This window comes from Ovis canadensis, chromosome 10 (assembly GCF_042477335.2).
Source record: "Ovis canadensis isolate MfBH-ARS-UI-01 breed Bighorn chromosome 10, ARS-UI_OviCan_v2, whole genome shotgun sequence".
NCBI classification, from domain to species: Eukaryota; Metazoa; Chordata; class Mammalia; order Artiodactyla; family Bovidae; genus Ovis; species Ovis canadensis.
The window spans coordinates 58,540,313-58,561,068 of NC_091254.1; the positions used below are offsets into that span (position 1 = coordinate 58,540,313).

General features: G+C 35.8%; 1 protein-coding gene across 2 annotated transcripts in view; it reads right to left on the minus strand.

The window, feature by feature from the left end:
- KLHL1 (kelch like family member 1) overlaps window positions 1-20,756 on the minus strand; it is a 550,504-nt gene that overhangs the window by 44,406 nt on the left and 485,342 nt on the right. For both annotated transcript variants that reach the window (XM_069602312.1, XM_069602311.1), the window contains one exon: window positions 7,332-7,494. In XM_069602312.1, the coding sequence (XP_069458413.1) occupies window positions 7,332-7,494 (163 nt within the window). The remainder of the gene's footprint in view (window positions 1-7,331; window positions 7,495-20,756) is intronic.

The following is a 20,756-nucleotide window of genomic DNA, read 5'->3' on the forward strand; positions in this document are numbered from 1 at the left end:
TATACATATAATGTCTAATAAATTATATAATCAACATATCCCCCCTGGAAAATAGTAGTAGTAGTAATATGCTACTACTAATAAAGTAAGATGCATTTACCCAGAAATAATTTCTAGAACACATGAAGAACTATACAAAGCAAAATGAAAGAAAAAATAAAGAAACTCCTCCCATGGAAACAGGAAAAATACTTAAGCATACATTTTAGTCAGAAAAAATAAACAGATAAGTACATTAAAAAGTGTTCAATCTTAGTCATTAGTTGAATATTATTGACTAGAATAGAACAAACCATAAAAGATAAAACAAGCATTACCAAATCAGTAGGATATGGAGTATCTAGAATACTTATACACTGTTAATACGTACATAAATTAGGAAAAGCACTTTCAAAATTTATTACAGTTAAACACATGTGTACTGGATAAACTAGCAATTGTTGTTCCATGTCCAAACCTAAATTGTATATGCATGCTCACAAAGGACATATATATTTGAAGATGCTCACAGCAGCACTATTATTAATAAGCAACAAGTGGAAACTATTAAAATGACAATTTTGTTATGCTAAGGCAAAACAAACTACAAGACAATTATTAATACTATTTTGTGAAATTCTGAATTTCAAGACAAAATAAATAAAACTAAGCACATGTTAGCAAGATAATGCTCGAAATCCTGTAAGCTAGGCTACAGCAGTATGTGAACTTAGAGATGCCAGATGAACAAGCTGGGTTTAAAAAAGGCAGAAGAACTAGAAATCAAGTTGCCAACATCCATTGGATCATAGAAAAAGCAAGGAAATTACAGAAAAAAAAATCTATTTCTGCTTCACAAAATTCTTCATGTAGATCACAACAAACTAGAAAATTCTTAAAGAGATGGGAATACCAAGCCAGCTTACCTGCCTCCTGAGAAACTTGTATGCAGAACAAGAAACAACAGTTGGAATTGGACATGGAACAACAGATTGGTCCAAAATTGAAAAAGGAGTACATCAAAGCTGTATATTGTCACCCTGCTTATTTACCTTATACACAGAGCACATCATGTGAAATGCTGGGATGGATGAATCACTACCTGGAATCAAGATTGCTGAGATAAACATCAATAGCTTCAGTATGCAGATGATACCATTCTAATGACAGAAAGCAAAGAAGAACTAAAGAGCCTCTTGAAGAGGGTGTTAGAGGAGAGTTTAAGAGCTGCCTTAAAACTCAACATTCAAAAAACTAAGATCATGGCATCTAGTCCCTCTACTTCATGACAAATAGTTGGGGAAAAAGTGAAAACAGTGAGAGATTTTCTTTTCTTGGGCTCCAAGAAAATCACTGTGCATAGTGGCTGCACCCATGAAATTAAAAGATGCTTGCTTCTTGGAAGAAAACTTATGACAAATACAGACAGCTTATGAAAGCAGAGACATTACTTTGCTGACAGAGGTCTGTAGAGTCAAAGCTATGGGTTTTCCATCAGTCATGTATGGATGTGAGAGTTGTACCATAAAGAAAGCTGAGACCATAGAGAACAATTGTGGTGCTCAAGAAGACTCTTGAGAGTCCCTTGGACAGTAAAGAGATCAGACCAGTCAATTTAAAAGGAAATCAACCCTGAATATTCATTGGAAGGACTAACGCTGAAGCTGAAACTCCAATACTTTGGCCACCTAATGCAAAGAGCTGACTCATTGGAAAAGACTATTTCTAGGAAAGACTGAGGGCAGTAGGAGAAGGGGAAGACTGAGGATGAGATGTTTGGATGGCATCACAGACTCAGTGGACATGAATCTGAGCAAACTTCAGGAGCCAGTAAAGGACAGAGAAGCCTGGTGTCTGAGTCCATGGGTTCTCAATGAGTGAGACAGAAACTGAACAACAAACCAAGTTCAAATTAATGAATAAGAAAACAAGAGGGAAAACAAGTAGAGCTTCATTCTATGCACATATTTGTTTAAAAAGAGAAACAAAAACAGAATAATGACACTGAGAAAACCTAAGACAAAATGAATAATAATGTTAACACCTAAATATAAGAAATTAGGAGGATAATAGCAGTACAAAAGTAGATATAACAACACACAATCAATTATTTTATTAGTCATAGAATTGGAAGTAATGAAAACTGCTTTCTTTTAAATATTAGAATCTCAGTAAAATATAATTTTTAAATGGAATATATGTGATTATATATATAATTTTTCTATAATTTCTCATGCTCAAATATTTATACTCCTCATGTTTGTAAAAACATAACAGATATGTTATAGAAAGCCTCTCAATCTATAAGAAAAGCTTCATATCATCATGGAAAATGTTAGGAAACTGATTTTCAAAACGATTAGTTCATGTAGACCAAACAGATTAAAAGTAGACTATAGAATGCAGCAAAATATTAAATGAATAATTAAAAAAGGATGAGTTGGTTTTATTTTGTGCATATAATAATGATTTATAATCATGATATTTATTTAAATTACCATATAATAGAAAAAATAAGAAAACATCTTTTATACATTTTAAGAAAACTTAATAAAACATTATACTAAATATGATATTTTAAGTAAAATTTCCATTAATGAAATTATAGACAATGATAAGATCTGGCCCTTAAAATCACTTGGTATAAGTATCCCAAATAACAATTAATGCTACACAGACACCAAAGTTTTAAAGTTTTCCCAATTAAAAGACAGTTGAGGTCACCTGATATTGATATTTATGTTGTTATTCTAAAAATAAAAGGAATTCATTAAAAAGAAGATAAGCATACATATCAAGAAATAAGAAAAAAATTTCATTTGCATTTAGTTTACCATGTTTATCTTCTTAGAAAATCTATTATTATAAATGGAAAAAATACATATTTTGAATATATTTATAAATTAAAAAATAATATAACTGACATGTTCATTTTAGTAAGGTGGCTTACTATAAACATAAATACTTAAACTTTCTTCTCTACTGCACTATTAATGCATAATTAATACATACAAATATGTAAACCAGAATATATCTGCAATGTTCAAAAATACAAACGAATGCGAATAAAGCTCAGAAAGAATAATATTAAACCTATACTCAAATTAAACCACTAAACTACATTGGGGCTTCCCAGGTGGGACACGTAAAGAATCCTTCTGTCAATGCAGGAGATGCAAAAGAGGTGAATTCTATCCCTGGGTTGGGAAGATCCCCTGAAGTGGGAAATGACAACCCACTCCAGTATTCTTGTCTGGAAAATTTCATGGACAGAAGAGTCTGGCAGGCTACAGCCCATGGGGTCACAAAAAGTAGGACAAAGGTGAGTGACAGAGCATAAACACATGCACAAAATAGAGACTAATTTTTAGAGATAAAAGTAAGGTTGTATTATCAAATGAAAAGATTTCAAATGTATAGATCTAACATTTTCTCTAATTACTCTGGAAATATTTATTTCTAGGCAAATTCCTAAATGGATTCGCAGGAAGTATATATGACATTAAGAATATAATTTTAAGATGTTAGTTGATCAGGCATGTGTGGCTCTGTGACCTCATGGACTCTAGCCCATCAGGCTGCTCTGTCCATGGAATTCTCTAGGCGAGAATATTGGAGTGGGCAGCCATTCACTTCTCCAGAGAATCTTCCCACTCCAGGGATCAAACATGAGTCTCCTGCATTGTAGGCATTTTCTTTACCATTTTTACCAATGGATCTTTACAGTTGCAAGCAGATTCTGTACCAGAAAGTCCTAATTTTAAGTGCACAATAAACCTAAATGAAAACTGACTCCTAAGACTAAGGAAATCACAGATTGATAAATATATAAATATGAAATTTGAAAGTCCAAAATATATGCAATTAAAATCATAAATGGGCATAATATGTTAATATTGATGAAAGTAGAAAATATTGCTATAATTTACAATACATATACACACATTTGATGAAACAGAATGAGTAATTTACTCAAACTTAGCCTCACACTAATAAAAACATTTTGCATTTAAAATGATTATTTTTCAAAGAAAATCATGATATTAAGTTATCAGTCAGGATGCAAGACATTTTTGCATGATACTATTGAAAAAGCATTTTGGTGACTCCTACGAAAGACAGGGCTCCCCAGGCGGTTCTAGTACTGAAGAACTGGTCTGCCAGTGCAAGAGACATAAGAGATATCAGTTCAATCCCTGGGTAGGGAAGATACCCTAGAGAAGGGAATGGTAGCCCATCCAGTATTTTTGCCTGGAGAACCTCATGGACACAGGAGTCTGGTGGGTTACTGTTCCTTGAGGGTCACAAAGAGTTGGACATGACTGAAGCGACAGCATGCATGCATGCATCAAAGACAAAGTTTAAATTAAAATAGTCCTTTGAAGCTAGAAAATATTTCAGTCTCTATTGTCTTGCAATTCATTTTGTAGAAATTCTTCCTAAGGGTACAGTTAGGAAAGTGCCCCAAAGGTTATATCTAATGGTATTCAATGTGTCTTTTCATGTATAATATCTAAATTTGGGGATTGTTTTAGACACACATCACTGTAGATATGTGTTTTAGATATATTTAGATATTTTGGATCAGAGAAGGCAATGGCAACCCACTCCAGTACTCTCGCATGGCAAATACCATGGACACAGGAGTCTGGTAGGCTGCAGTGCATGGGGTCGCTAGGAGTCAGACATGACTGAGTGACTTCACTTTCACTTTTCACTTTCATGCATTGAAGAAGGAAATGGCAACCCACTCCATATTCTTGCGTAGAGGATCCCAGGGATGGGGGAGCTGTCTATGGGGTTGCACAGAGTCAGACACAAATGAAGCAACTTAGCAGCAGCAGCAGCAGATATTTTGGATATTAAAAGTCAGAGACTAGTGTAAATAATTTATAAGCAGAAAACTCAATTAAAGACAACTGAGAGATCGAAATGAGGAGACCTTACACCCTATGATAATAGCAGAGCCCAAAAGGAAGAAAGGCTTCCCACCTGCCAATGAAGGAGATGCAAGAGATAAGGGTTCCATCCCTGAGTTAGGAAGATGCCCTGAAGTAGGAAATTGGCAACCAGATCCATTATTCTTGCCTGGAGAATCCCATGAACAGAGAAGCCTGGCAAGCTACAGTCCATGGGGTTGCAAAGAGTTAGACATGACTCTATACACACACACACATACACAACAGAAAGACTTTTCTTTTTCATGAAAACGACTGAGCCAAGGAAAATACACTTTGTTTACTCTAACCTTCTCAACTTACTTTTTCTCTATAAAAGCTTTCTCTTCCACTTACCCTTTGAGACATGCATATGTTCACCATTATTGTAGATACAAAATTGCAATTCTGTGCCAATTCTGAATAAACCTGCCTTTGCTGGAGTCATATTTGGCAGTCTGCTTATTTCAGATCAGTACTAGTTACTTAAATTTATACTGTTCACTTACATTTATCATGTTTTGTGTGTTTTTGTGGGAATTTTTTGGCATAAAATAAATTACTGTATAGCCATTAAAATATGAATTTCCTAGAGTTTTTAAAGCCAAAGAGTGCATATATGTACAATTTAGCTGAGGGAAGCAGTTTATTTATATTTTAACAGTGGGATATAATAATAACTTTATAGATACATATATTTAGGAAAAATTTGTCAAAGAATTAAATTCTCAAAAGTTATTACTTAATTGGATGTATAATTCTTTCAACACTTATTCAGTAAATAGATTGAATGTGCATTATGCCTAAGGATACAATAATGAATGTTGCAGACAGATATCAAGATTTATTGACCATGTATACCTAGTAAAAATAGAAAACAATAGTGTATGTAATTTTATGAACTGCAAATAATTTGGGATAGTGTGCAGGGTGGTTTATTTTAAATAAGAATAAGAGTAAATAGCTGTGTATGTGGACAGATTTTGAGATGAAATTTGAGCAGTGTTAAAAGGCCAAGCATGTGAAGATTGCAAGAAATAACATTTAGGCAAAAAAAAAAAAAGAGTACTGTCAAAGGGATTGAGTGGAATTAGATTTGCTGTATTTGAAGCAAAGATGAAAGGGCAATTGGGCTGATGTATTGAGGACAAAAATGTAGAGTAGGAAGAAACAAGATCCAGTGGATGATTTTAGGTAGAAATAGGCATTGTATTCTAATTTTAAAATGTTCTTGAAGAGAACTGATATGTTACCTGTATTTGTAAAGCACCTCTGGCTACATTAGCAAATGGACTTTAGGGGGAAGAGAAGGAAGGAGACTGGAAACTTCTGCTGTAGTTCATGTCAGAGGTGTTATTATCTTTGTTTAGGGCAGAGTTTCTCGGGTAGTGAGAAGGAGTGTATTTTGCCAACCGAGAGGATATATTCGGCAATATTTGGAGACTTCTTTTGGTTATCACATTGGGCAGGTGGGTACAGCTGGTATCTAGTGGATAGAAGCCAGTTTGCTGCTAAACATTGTATATGCACAGGGCAGAGCCTCACAGCCAACAAAGAATTATCTGACTCAAAATATCAACAGTGTTGAGTTTGAAAATCCATGACTTAGTGTGATAGGAATAGAAAAGGAGAAATGTAGAGAGATTGATACAATCAGGCAAAAAATATTAAGTACCAAACTTTTGGTAGTCTTTCAAAAGGCTCCTCAGACTATTTCACCAGAAATGGTAAACTATGCAGTTCACATAATTTTCATGAAATATATTTATTACTTTTAAACAAGCAATTAAGATTAAGAAATTTGAGGATTTTTGTTGTATTTCGTTTTCAATTTTTTTTGGCTATTCTTAATTTTTATTTTATGTTGGAGTTCAATCCCTGGGTCAGGAAGATCCCATAGAGAAGGAAATGGCAATCCACTTCATTATTCTTTCCTGGGAAATCCCATGGACAGAGGAGCTTGGTGGGCTACAGTCCATGGTGTCTCAAAAGAGTCAGACACAATTTAGGGACTAAATAACCACAATAGTTAGCAATATTTGTTTCAGGTATGCAAGAAAATGATTCACTTATGCACATACATGTATCTTCTTTTTCAAAATTTTTCCCATTTAGATTATTACAGAGTATTGAGTAGAATTCCTTATTCTATATATTTTTGGGGTTTGGGGGATATTTGGTCATTTTTGTTATTTTTGTTTAGTTTTTCTTTTATGGGAAGTGATAATCGGAAAAATACGTAGTCTTGAACTGTCAATAATCCACGAAGACTAAACTTAAAAAAAAAATTGAAACCTAAAATTTTAAAAAAGAGGTTTTTTTTTTTTTTAAAAAAGCAGTTTGCTAAATGTTATTTTAAGAGAAATTCACTCAAAATCTTTTTTCAGATTAAGAAAAAAAAGAAAGTCTACTCACTTGCCATTCAATGCTGCCACCCCAACTGTGCTTCGGGCAATTGACATGCTAGCTACAAATGTCCACTGCTGACTCTGAGGATCCCACCTCTCCACTGTGTTCAGATAACTCCAGCCATCATGGCCTCCCACAGCATAGATAGGGCCTTCCAGTACCGTCACACCTGCAGTAAAGGAAAGATAAAAAGTGAATGAATCATGACACAGTGAGGTTCTCAAATCAAATTAACAGTAAAAGCTGTTATTTAGCTGTTATGTCATTCAGGATAGCCTCTATCAGTTAACAAATGATTTCACTGAGGTAGAAACTAATCACTATTAATTGAACCATTTCATTCACATGAAAACATAAAGGAATCCATCTAAATATTATGACCTATATGCTTTATGAAGGAAAATATATTTTCTTATTTATGATCATATAAAGATTCAAAATCTAAAAGTCAGAGATGATGCATCTTATGCCTCTACTTTTGAAGACTGTTTTTACACTGCAATTTAAAGTACTTTTTTTTTTCGCATTCAGAAAAATTGCATTAAGCAATGTAATATAATTAGTTTGAATTTCAGGCTAGGGTCCTCTAAGTTTTGGCTCCCCTGTCAAGACATAATAAATGTATCTAAAGCTTAGAGAATACAATATCTCTTTTCTTATAAGCTGAAATTATTAAACACAAGCATTTAAATTATTTATGAGTCATCAATAGATGATATATACAAATTTTACACAGTTTCTTTCCTGTCAATTCACTTCTATATTAGATGAGTTTTCTTAAATGTTAAATAATCACTAAGTATTTAAATATTATGTTTATATTTACTGAATTGGTCTCATTATCTATTAGGGGAATTCTGGTTAATTTTCTACAAGTTTCAAAGCACAATGTCTGATTGTTAAGAACTCTGAATTATCTGTGATTCTTACCCTATTTCCTAGCTGACAAGTTAAACTGTCCCAAATGTATGTATATTGAGAGAAGACACAAGGCTCCTGGGTCATAGAAGAAAGATAGTTATTACCATAACAATGGCAATAGTCAGAGTATCAACTTTTTTCTTTTTTAATCAGTTCTCCAAGCCCCAATTTCCCAGTCTTGGTTATGCCAAGAGAACTTTAACATCTCTTTCATGTTGACCAGACTTGAGACAGGATTCTCCTGCCTCTAGAATCGTGACCTCACCTTCCTTAAAGCACTTACTTTAAACAACTTGTAATTGCAAATTGAAAGTTTTCTGTCCCTTTGAGAAGTTAGTCTTTTAAAATACCTATTGCCAGTGTTACAGCCAAATACTTTCTTTCTCAAGAACCTAGGAATATAATCAGCAAGAAAGTTAGTGTTTATATCTCCCAGTTTCTGTGCAAGAGTAGGAGCTTAACTTCAACTGACACCTTGCTTCAAGTTGTACGTCTACCTCTTGTTTGGAAGATAGTAAATTCAATTTACCTTTATTTAAATAAGGCCAATTTGCAAATGTAGACTACCTATGATCCACCCATGCATTACAGCTCTCAGAAACTCCCTCCTCCCCTTTGTTTTAGTGGAGGTGCATTCAGCCTCAATTCTGGTCTCTTTTCCTTATTGCAATAGTATTGAATAAAGTCTTCCTTGTCTGTTTATCTATTACACTTTTTTTTTTGCTTTGACAATATTTAGATGAGATCTGAACATTCAATAGGTTGTAAGTTAACTTGAAGTTGGAAGCAAATTAATATATAATGGACAACAAACTTATATACCCGTTGCTCCAGAAGGAGACATTCTCTTCATGCTTTTAAGTATGATTGTCTTTTACTATGGAGAAAAGAACTATCTTTATCTTATTATTATTATTCTGTTATAAAAATTTAGAGGAGGGGAAATTACTGTCATTTAAAAGTTGTACAAAATGTGAAAGAATCATGGAGAATTGTATCTCAACACAGATGTGAAAGTAAAATGATACTTTTAACCTATTCATGGATTCATTAACTTATTCAACTAATGTTTATTGAGTGTCTACTATTAGAATTTTTCTTATCGCCAAAGTTCCAAGAACATATAGGTGAATAAGAAAAAGGCCCTGCCCTCATTAAACTTACATAGTCATTAAATACTTAACATAAATGGAATAAGTGTTACAGAACCCAAGGGTCTGTCTGCTTGCTGCTCAAAAGCCATCAAAAAGGCCAGGTTGGTGGAAAGTTTGGTTTATTTGAATGTCAAAACCAAGGGACAGGGTGAGAAGGGCAGGTACCTGTCCAAGTAACCTATTACCCCCATCCTCACAAGAGCTTTTATAGTGGAAGGAGGGAGTTATTTGCTGAATCACCACAGTCAGTTTTGACTGGAGTCTTGAAGTTGGTTACCAGTGGTCTGACCAGCATCATCTTGATTGCTTTAAATATAGTTAGTCTTAAGTTCCAGGGTTGTTCTGTTGCATTTCTTGAGGCCAGTTCTCAGAATTGTGGCAATTTATGTCATGACTACAGTCTGGTCATCATGTAGTTAAATTCTCCACCTGGTGGAGTTTTCAGTATTTCTAAGATAGCTCAAAGATATGGTTCAGAATATTACCTATAGCCCTGCAGAAGGAGGTAAATGTCTTTGATTATGTTTAATGACTATATTTTTATTGGTCTCCTTTGATTGTTTTCCCTTGTTTTGCATGTTTTCACTTATCTGATTAAACTTATTATTTGACAAAAGTCAGGTTGAGGACATGGGAGGGATCAAGGATCATAGGGTCCTACTTCATTTCATAAATACATTATTCACAGCAGCAAAGTCTTGAGTGGCTCCAGTATCAATTATAAGAAAAAAAGGACAAAGAAGACAAAGAGGAAATGTTTTGATGGGTTGGAGAATTTTTCAGAAGCTTCTGGTATCTGAAAATTATGAACAAAGAGTGTTTCTAGGAGGATGGGTCAATTATTTGCCTGCCTATTTCTTACCAAGTCCAAGTTTATATTGGATATGTAAAGAGAGAAGTTGCTGTTGACTTTGAAAGTGGGTTCCATACCAGTACTATAGTTCATTTCGTTTATTTGCTCAGTCATGTCCGACTCTTTGTGACTCCATGAACAGTAGCACTCCAGGCTTCCCTGTTCATCACCAACTTCCAGAGTCCACTCAAATCCATGTTCATTGAGTCAGAAATGCCATCCAACCATCTCATCCTCTGATGTCCCCTTCTCCTGCCCTCAATCTTTCCCAGCATCGAGGTCTTTTCCAACTAGTCAGTTCTTCGCATCAGGTGTCCTAAGTATTGGAGTTTCAGCTTCAACATCAGTCCCTCCAATGAACACATAGGATTGATCTCCTTTAGGATGGATTAGTTGGATCTCAACTAGTCCAAGAGTCTTCACCACAGTTAAAAGCATCAATTCTTTGGCTCTCAGCTTTCTTCACAGTCCAAATCTCACATCCATACATGACCACTGGAAAAACCATAGCCTTGACTACACGGACCTTTTTTGAGAAAGTAATGTCTCTGCTTTTTAATATGCTGTCTAGGTCGGTCATAACTTTCCTCCAAAGGGGTAAGCGTCTTTTAATTTCATGGCTGAAATCATCATCTGCAGTGATTTTGAAGCCCAGAAAAATAAAGTCAGCCACTGTTTCCACTGTTTCCCCATCTATTTGTCATGAAATGATGGGACCAGATGCCATGATCTTAGTTTTCTGAATGTTGAGCTTTAAGCCAACCTTTTCACTTTCCTCTTTCACCTTCATCAACAGGCTGTTTAGTCCTTCACTTTCTGCCATAAGGGTGGTGTCATCTGCATATCTGAGGTTATTGATATTTCTCCCAGCAATCTTGAATCCAGCTTGTGCTTCTTCCAGCCCAATGTTTCTCATGATGTACTCTACATATAGGTTAAATTAGCAGGGTGACAATATACAGCCTTGAAGTACTCCTTTTCCCATTTGGAATCATTCTGTTGTTCCATGTCCAGTCTAACTGTTGTTTCCTGACCTGCATACAGATTTCTTAAGAGGCAGGTCAGGTGGCCTGATATTCCCATTTCTTTCAGAATTTTCCACAGTTTATTGTGATCCACACAATCAAAGGCTTTGGTATAGTCAATAAAGCAGAAATAGATGCTTTTCTGGAACTTGTTTGCTTGTTCAATGATCCAGCAGATGTTGGCAGTTTGATCTCTGGTTCCTCTGTCTTTTCTAAAACCAGCTTGAACATCAGGAAGTTCATGGTTCATGTATTGCTGAAGCCTGGCTTGGAGAATTTTAAGTTTTACTTTACTAGCGGGTGAGGTGAGTGCAATTGCACAGTAGTTTGAGCATTGTTTGGCATTGCCTTTCTTTGGGACTGGAATGAAAACTGACCTTTTCCAGTTCTGTGGCCATTGCTGAGTTTTCCAAATTTGCTAGCATATTGGGTGCAGCACTTTCACAACATAATCTTCCAGGATTTGAAATAGCTCAACTATAATTCCATCACTTCCACTAGCTTTGTTCATAGTGATGCTTCCTAAGGCCCACTTGACTTCCAATTCCAGGATGTCTGGCTCTAGGTGAGTGATCACACCATCGTGATTATCTGGACCGTGAAGATCGTTTTTGTACAGTTCTTCTGTGTATTCTTGCCATCTCTTCTTAATATCTTCTGCTTCTGTTAGGACCTTGCCATTTCTATCCTTTATTAAGCCCATCTTTGCATGAAATGTTCCCTTGGTATCTCTAATTTTCTTGAAGAGATCTCTAGTCTTTCCCTTTCTATTGCTTTCCTCTATTTCTTTGCACTGATTGCTGAGGAAGGCTTTCTTATCTCTCCTTGCCATTCTTTGGAATTCTGCATCCAAATGGGTATATCTTTCCTTTTCTCCTTTGCTTTTTGCTTCCCTTCTTTTCACAGCTATTTGTAAGGCCTCCTCAGACAGCCATTTTGCTTTTTAGCATTTCACTACACAAGTTTTAATTTGTCTGGTGACTATTTATTCAGTTATGCACTCTATAAAAATACTTAATCTGTGATGGTTTTAATTTTGAGGGTACAGTAAGTTCCCTGCATACGAACCTTCAAGTTCATATGTATGAACTTGCCTGGGAAGAATTCTTGCCTGGGAAATCCCTGTAGCCTGCCAGGAATTTTGTATTTTATAATGCTGTTTAGTTGCTCAGTCATGTTCAACTCTTTTGCAACCCTATGGACAACGGAAGAATTTTATAGAAGAGGATATATGAAAGTCCTATGAGCATATAAAATGTTTAATATAGCTGGTAATCAGAATAATCAGGATATAAAAACAAAACATCTTTGAGAGAAAGATTTTGACAACCATACTTTACTATTTTTAAAATTTTAAAAGTGTTTTAATATCAAAAACTCTTATAAACATTGGATCATATATTTTTATGATGAAATTGTCATTTAAGTATACCACTTTGGAAATAAATTTAACAATACTTTGCGAAAGTATTATGATCTAGTTTTTATAAAATTTTAAATGCATTATAATATTTTAATGGGGAATATACACAATAAGTATACAAACATAATTGAATGATTTTATATATTAAAATTCTTTAATTAATCAAGTTATTTTGAGTGAGAATATCAAGGCTAGGTATAGGAAAAAAATATTGTCTTCTCCCTTTCAAGTTATGTTTATAACATTCATTCAGGTTGTTAAGTGAGGCACTCATTTATTATTTTCCATTGCATATACTATTACATTGTATGAATAAGCAACTTTTGTAGGTCCATTTCTTTGTTATCATAAATGTTGATAGAAACAGCAGAAGATATTTGTTGGCAACATTGACAATAGAGGGTAATTGCCTGAGCTCAGATTTCATTCTGTTTCTACCAGCTGTGTGACAATGAAAAAAAAAAAAAAATCCCTTATTTCCTGCATCTCAGTATACTTATCCTTTAAGAGTGCCTCAGTTCAGTTCAGTCATTCAGTTGTGTCCGACTCTTTGCAGCCCCACGTACTGCAGCAATGTCTGGTTTCCTCATCTATCACCATCTCTTGGAGCTTGCTCAGATTCATGTCCATTGAGTTGGTGATGCCATCTTCTGTCATCCCCTTCTCCTCCTGCCTACAATCTTTCCTAGCATCAGGGTCTTTTCCAATGAGTCAGTTCTTGGTGTCAGATGGCCAAAGTATTGGAGTTTCAGCTTCAGCATCAGTCCTTCCAGTGTTTATTGAGGACTGATCTTTAGAACTGATTAGTTTGATCTTTCAGTCCAAAGGACTCTCAAGAGTCTTCTTCAACACCACATTTCAAAACCATCCATTCTTTGATGCTCAGCTTTCTTTATAGTCCATCTCTTACATCTATTCATGACTACAGGAAAAACCATAGCTTTGACTAGATGGACCTTCGTCAGGGAAGTAATATCTCTCTTTTTAATATGCTGTCTAGATTGGTCATAGCTTTCTTCCAAGGAGCAAGCAGCTTTTAGTTTCATGATTACAGTCACCATCTACAGTGATTTTGGAGTGCAACAAAATAAAGTCTGTCACTGTTTCCATTGTTTCCCCATCTATTTGCCATGAAAGGATGGGACCAGATGAAATGATCTTTGTTTTCTGAATACTGAGTGTTAAGCCAACTTTTTTCATTCTCCTCTTTCACTTTCATCAAGACATTCTTTAGTTTTTCCTCAGTTTCTGCCATAAGGGTGATGTCTTCTGTGTATTGTTGATATTTCTCCCAGCAATCTTAATTCCAGCTTGTGTTTCATCCAGGCCAGCATTTCACATGATGCACTTTGTATATAAGTAAAATAAGCAGGGTGTCAATATAGCTTTGACATATTATTCTTACCTTTGAAAATTCTGCAATATAATATTAGAAAATTTTGTGTAATTTTTCTTTAAGATAGTTCAATGAAGGCATCAATTCACTACTAATTATCAGGTAAAACACCACAAGTAAAAGCTGAAAACTTTCTGTATGGGCTTTAGAGCACAGATAAATGCAATGGATATTAAGATCTTTAAATATAAAGAGTGATCTTGGCGGCAGTCACTTTGACAGGTAACTCCTGCAAAAAGTTTAGCTTAAAAGTAAAATCTACTGCTTACATAATTTACCTCAAAATATTTGTTTTACTGTTTTTATATTAATTCAACTGATATATTAATTTGTTCTCTTGAGAAAGAAATCATCTGTCCATGTTACTATTATCCATTCAAAATATTGCTAACTTTATTCTAAATTCTCAGTCCTTCCAATTTAAAGAGAATATATATTCTAATTATGAAAAATAATGAAAATCTTAAAGTACTTTTTAGTATTGTTAAACTTTTATATATTTACCATTATTTACATATTTAAAAATAATGAAATTGTGAAATATGAGATTTCCTTTTGCTTAGGTAGAGAAATTTATTTTTATATGAATAATACCAGTACTTTGGCCACCTCATGCGAAGAGTTGACTCATTGGAAAATACTTTGATTCTGGGAGGGGTTGGGGGCAGGAGGAAAAGGGGACGACCAAGGATGAGATGGCTGGATGGCATCACCAACTCGATTTACATGTGCTTGAGGAAGTTCCGGGAGTTGGTGATGGACAGGGAGGCCCGGTGTGCTGCAATTCATGGGGTCGCAAAGAGTAGGACACAGCTGAGCGACTGAACTGAACTGAACTGAATAGTGCATTTAAATGTACTTTAACTTAATCACTGAGTTGAATAAATATTCCTTAATGGAAGTCACAGAATATATCTAACTCATCAGTGGCTTCATAATATGCATATGACTTTCTGAGCACAAGTTATTTTTTATTTTATTTTCTAAATTCTTTTTTTATAATCATCACCAAAGTTATAGTAGTATCTATTAAATATTTATAACTAACCATTGAAAGTGAAAGTGAAGTCGCTCAGTCGTGTCCGACTGTTTGCGACCCCGTGGACTGTAGCCCAAGCTCTTCTGTCCATTGGATTCTCCAGGCAAGAGTACTGGAGTGGGTTGGCATTTCCTTCTCCAGGGGATCTTCCCAACCCAGGGATGGAATGCAGGTCTCCCCCATTGCGGACAGACGCTTTAACCTCTGAGCCACCAGGCAACTGTCTACCTAACCATTAGAGAGACTTAATTCTGCTATAATTATATACTTTAACTTCATGAGCAATGAATCACTAAGCAATAGCTCATAAGAATGAACATTTTATAGTTGCTCTGTGAAAAGAATTAAAGAAACAAACAAAAAAGCCTTGTGCAATGGGGAATATTGAAATAGATAAGCATATATTTTACTCACATTAGTCTGTAAAAATCTCTTAAAAATATTAAATACCTCTATTTATATATTCATAGAAAAAGAGAAAAAGAGGGAGAGAAAAGAAAAAGGTTGTGAAACTTTTCCCAGTGTTATAAATGTATATAATTATGCAATTTTCACTGTTGTTCAGTCGAGAAGTTGTGTCTGACTCTCCTGTGACCCCATGGGCTGAAAAACCATGCCAGGCTTCTCTGCCCTTGGAACTTTCCAGGAAGGAATACTGGGGCGGGTTTCCATTTCCTTCTTCAAATATATATAATACCCTCTCTATAAATATCTTTATATAATTATGATGTAAAATACACATTGGTTAATGCAAATATATTTTTAAAATGTTGGCCACAGGTAGAAAAAGATGGACTAAGTTACTAGGTATATTTTACATGCACTCTTACAAAATCACTTAGGGTTAAAATATTATTTTCTTGATCCACAAGCAAAAAGAAAAAGCACAATTTGTACTGATGCATTTCACTCTTTCCTTCACTGAGATAGTCTTGACTGTCCATTGAAATCATTTAGAAACTTTCAAAACAAGATATTAGTGTCTGAATTAGCGAGATTCTGATTTCACTGTACTGGGCTTAGGTCTAAACTCAGGTATGTTTAAAAAATTTTTAAACATATGTGTGATTCTTATGGAGAAGGCAATGGCAACCCACTCCAGTACTCTTGCCTGGAAAATCCCATGGACGGAGGAGCCTAGTAGGCTGCAGTCCATGGGGTCGTTAAGAGTCGGACATGATGGAGTGACTTCACTTTCACTTTTCACTGTTATGCATTGGAGAAGGAAATGGCAACCCACTCCACTGTTCTTGCCTGGAGAATCCCAGGGACAGGGGAGCCGGGTGGGCTGCCGTCTATGGGGTCGCACAGAGTTGGACATGACTGAAGCGACTTATCAGTAGCAGCAGCAGTGCTTCTTATGTGCAGTCAAGATAGACTGCCACATTAGAAAGTGACTACTGTACTAGCACTATGGCAGAATGTCTCTCAATAATAATATGCCAAACTTGCAAGTTTCTTAAGATTTTTCACTCATGTCTTGTGTATGTGTGTACTGTGTATTTTATGTAGATATATGAAACTGAGGTTGTCATAGAAGTTTAGCAGTCAGCTAATCACAATTTCACTGTTATACAAGTCCATTTTCTGGATTTATTCACCACCCAAACAGTGACCATGACAGTGACAGTGAAAGTCACTCAGTTGTGTCTCACTCTTTGCAAATCCGTGGACTTGGAATTCTCTAGGACAGAATATTGGAGTGGATAGCCTTTCCCTTCTCCAGGGGATCTTCCCAACCCAGGAATTGATCCTAGGTCTCCCACAATGAAGGTGGATTCTTTACCAGCTGAGCCACAAAGGAAGCCCAAGAATACTGGAATGGGTAGCCTTTCCCTTCTACAAGTATCCTCCCGACCCAGTAATTGAACTGGGGTCTTCTGTATTGCAGGCAGATTGTTTACCAACCGAACTATCAGGGAAGCCCACCGCCCAAACAGCTTTCCAATAATTATGGTATAGCTTCTGTAAGACATATCTGCAATGTACAGTGGGTGGGGAAAGGGGAGGTGTACGTCAAATGGGTACTAACTTAGTAACAGTCTACATGATGAAAGGAATGACTCTTGTCCAAAGTGAACAAGTCATGGTTGGGGGAAGATTAGGATTCATCAGAGGTGAGAAATTCTTCGAAGAAAGAACATTGGTGTAAAGGCTTTACGGCAGGAAGAAGCAGACTATGTCCGAGGAGCTGCAAGGCCAATATGACAAGAAAACTGGAGAATTAAGAAATAGGCAGTAAACATTAATGTTGAAGAATAAAAGTACTACATATCATGGGGCTCTGTGTACAAATAAGTATTTTTTTTAATCCCAAGAAAACTGTGAAGCTACCAAAATGTTTAAATCAGAGATGTGATAAAACGATACTTTTTTTGCTGTACATCTTACTAGATGTAGTATGGAGAAATTAGAATGTGTGAGTCCATGCCAGTGGTATGCAAGAGAAATTACAGAGTCCTGTAGTAATGCGGCAGAAATCGATATGAGAAAAAAAGAAAGACTTAGGAAATATTTTCAAATACTGAGGATGTATTTATAAATCTCTTTTCTTATACCCCTCCTTCAATTATTTCATCAACACATTCTTTTAAATATATATTCCAGTTATGTGAAATATTTCTCTCTTGTGCTTCAATTAACTGATGTGTATACTTGAGCTAGTTATAGTACCTAACATATAGGGCTGTTTCAAGTTCATTATTTAATGAACTAATATATGCAAAGCACTTAGAGAAACATCTGAAACATTTTTAACATTACTCTAAAATCACTGCAGATGGTGACTGCAGCCATGAAATTAAAAGACACTTAGTCCTTGGAAGGAAAGTTATGACCAACCTAGATAGCATATTGAAAAGCAGAGACATTACTTTGCCGACAAAGGTCCATCTAGTCAAAGCTATGGTTTTTCCAGTGGTCATGTATGGTGAGAATTGGACTCTGAAGAAAGTTGAGCTTTGAAAAAATTGATGCTTTCGAACTGTGGTGTTGTACAAGACTCTTGAGAGTCCCTTGGACTGCAAGGAAATCCAACCAGTCCATTCTGAAAGCGATCAGCCCCGGGATTTCTTTGGAAGGAATGATGCTAAAGCTGAAACTCTAGTACTTTGGTCATCTCATGTGAAGAGTTGACTCACTGGAAAAGACTCTGATGCTGGTAGGGATTGGGGAAAGAAGGAAAAGGGGACAACAGAAGATGAGATAGCTGGATGGCATCACCGACTCGATGGATGTGAGTCTGAGTGAACACCAGGAGATGGTGATGGACAGGGAGGCCTGGTGTGCTGCAATTCATGGGGTTGCAGAGAGTCAGACAAGATTGAGCGACTGAACTAAACTGAAGTATTCAATTTGATAAAGATAATGACAGCAATACAATCCGACCTTTGGTTTTCTAATCAAACTTCAACCTGCATTGTCATTTTAGGGGAAATGGAAGAAGTCTTGTGAAGGAGCAAGTTAAAAATTTAAGTATACTCCAGTGTGACACATTGCCTCTACTTCTGAGGACTCCATCTATATTTGATTCATTGAGGCAATTTAAAGTTATGGTACAAAATCTTCCACACAAAAAATGTCCTCTCTTAGTATTTTGCTAAATAAATATATATTTTATCTTATGAAAATCCAAAGAATGATTTATTATAATCCTTAGTTATTATTTTAAATGATATTGTTTAAAAATTGTTTTATTTTCCATTTTAGTTACCTGTTGTCAATCATGGTCTAAAAATATTAAATAGAAAATTCTAAAATTAAACCATTCCTAAGTTGCAAATTGTGTGCATTTTGAGGAACATGATAAAATCTCATGCCATTCCAATCTGTCCTTCCTGAGATCCCTAAAGATAACATAGCCTTCTTCTGACATCCAACCACAAACATCCTTGTGACTCAGTGGGCTACTTTTACATGTAAGAAATGCAATTGTAATAGATTTTGAAGTGCTACTTTTCTAAATGCCAGCTTTCCTGTAGCTATGCATTATTGACTTTTAAAGCAAATATTGCGATTAAGATAAAATAGAGAAGTAATGCAGAGACTATGGATTGCAATTGCATGATCAGAGAAGATATCACAAGAGATAAGATAAGTGAATTAGGATGTAAAGGTTGACTAGAATATTGACAAACAAGAAACAAGACACAAGACAATGTGTGTGTGTGCTCACTTGCTTCAGTCATGTCCGACTCTTTGCAACCCTATGGACTGCAGCCCGCCAGGCTTCTCTGTCCATTGGATTCTTCCAGCAAGAATACTGGAGTGGGTTGCCATGCCCTCCTCCAGGGAATATTCCTGACCCAGCATCTCCTGCATCTCCTGCATTTTGGACAATTTTTTTATTGCTGAGCCACGAGGGAAGCCTGCCAGACAATCTAAGTGAAGGGAACTGTTTGAACAAACCAGAAACAAAAAAACAGGTTAAGTATAAAAAAGAGTGAATACTTTGTGTTTTTTTTAGTTGTTGTATCAACTATAAAAATATTCTACTCATAACTGACTACTTCCTGTTTGGAGAAGACTCTCGAGAGTCCCTTGGACTGAAAGGAGACCCAACCAGTCCATTCTAAAGGAGATCATTCATGGAGGTTCTTTGGAAGGACTGATGGTAAAGCTGAAACTCCAATACTTTTGCCACATCATGCGAACAGTTGACTCATTGGAAAAGACTCTGATGCTGGGAGGGATTGGGGGCAGGAAGAGAAGGGGACGAAAGAGGATGAGATGGATGGATGGCATCACTGACTCGATGGACGTGAGTCTGAGTGAATTCTGGGAGTTAGTGATGGACAGGGAGGCCTGGCATGCTGCAATTCATGGGGTCACAAAGAGTTGGATACAACTGAGCAACTGAACTGAAATGAACTGAACTGTCCCTATCCACCATGGAACTTGCGCCAAGACCACACTTGCTATTGACCACTCTCTGACACTGATTGCATGTGAATGTATTAGTTGCTCAGTTGTGTCCAACTCTTCACAGCCCAGTGGAATGCAGCCTGGCAGACTCCGTTGTCCATGGAATTTTTCAGGCAAGAATATTGGAATGAGTTGCTGTTTCCTCCTATGGGGGTTCTTCCTGACCCAAGGTTCAAACTTGAATCTCCTGCATTTCAGGCAGATTCTTTACCATCTGAGCCACCAGGGAAGCCCTGATTGCACATGGGGCTCCTGGTATTGCAGATTTATCTTTAGGCTTCTGTATTGGCCTGGCCAAATTTTAAAACTGAATCTACTGATAATATAGTCATAAATTATTCAAATCAGTAGTTGCTTCATTGTTAATGAAGTTTTAAAGACTATACCAATCCTTTGATATGAAATAGGGAAAAGAATGAAAAGCAACAGAAAATAAATATCCAGTGAAAACCAAAGAAGCATATTAAAGCTTGCATTAGAATATTTTCTTAGTATCAGAAAGACAAGTTTATCAGTATTTTTTCATGCTGGCCTATACCAAGGTATACCAATGATGTTAAGTGCCATATTCTTTTTTTTTTTCCATTTCTTAAATAAGTACTTCATTTCTATAATACTGAATAAAGTAATTATTTTAAAATAATCATTTCAAAAAAATGTCAAATGACATTTCTGACCTTCAGAAATTAATGTAAAA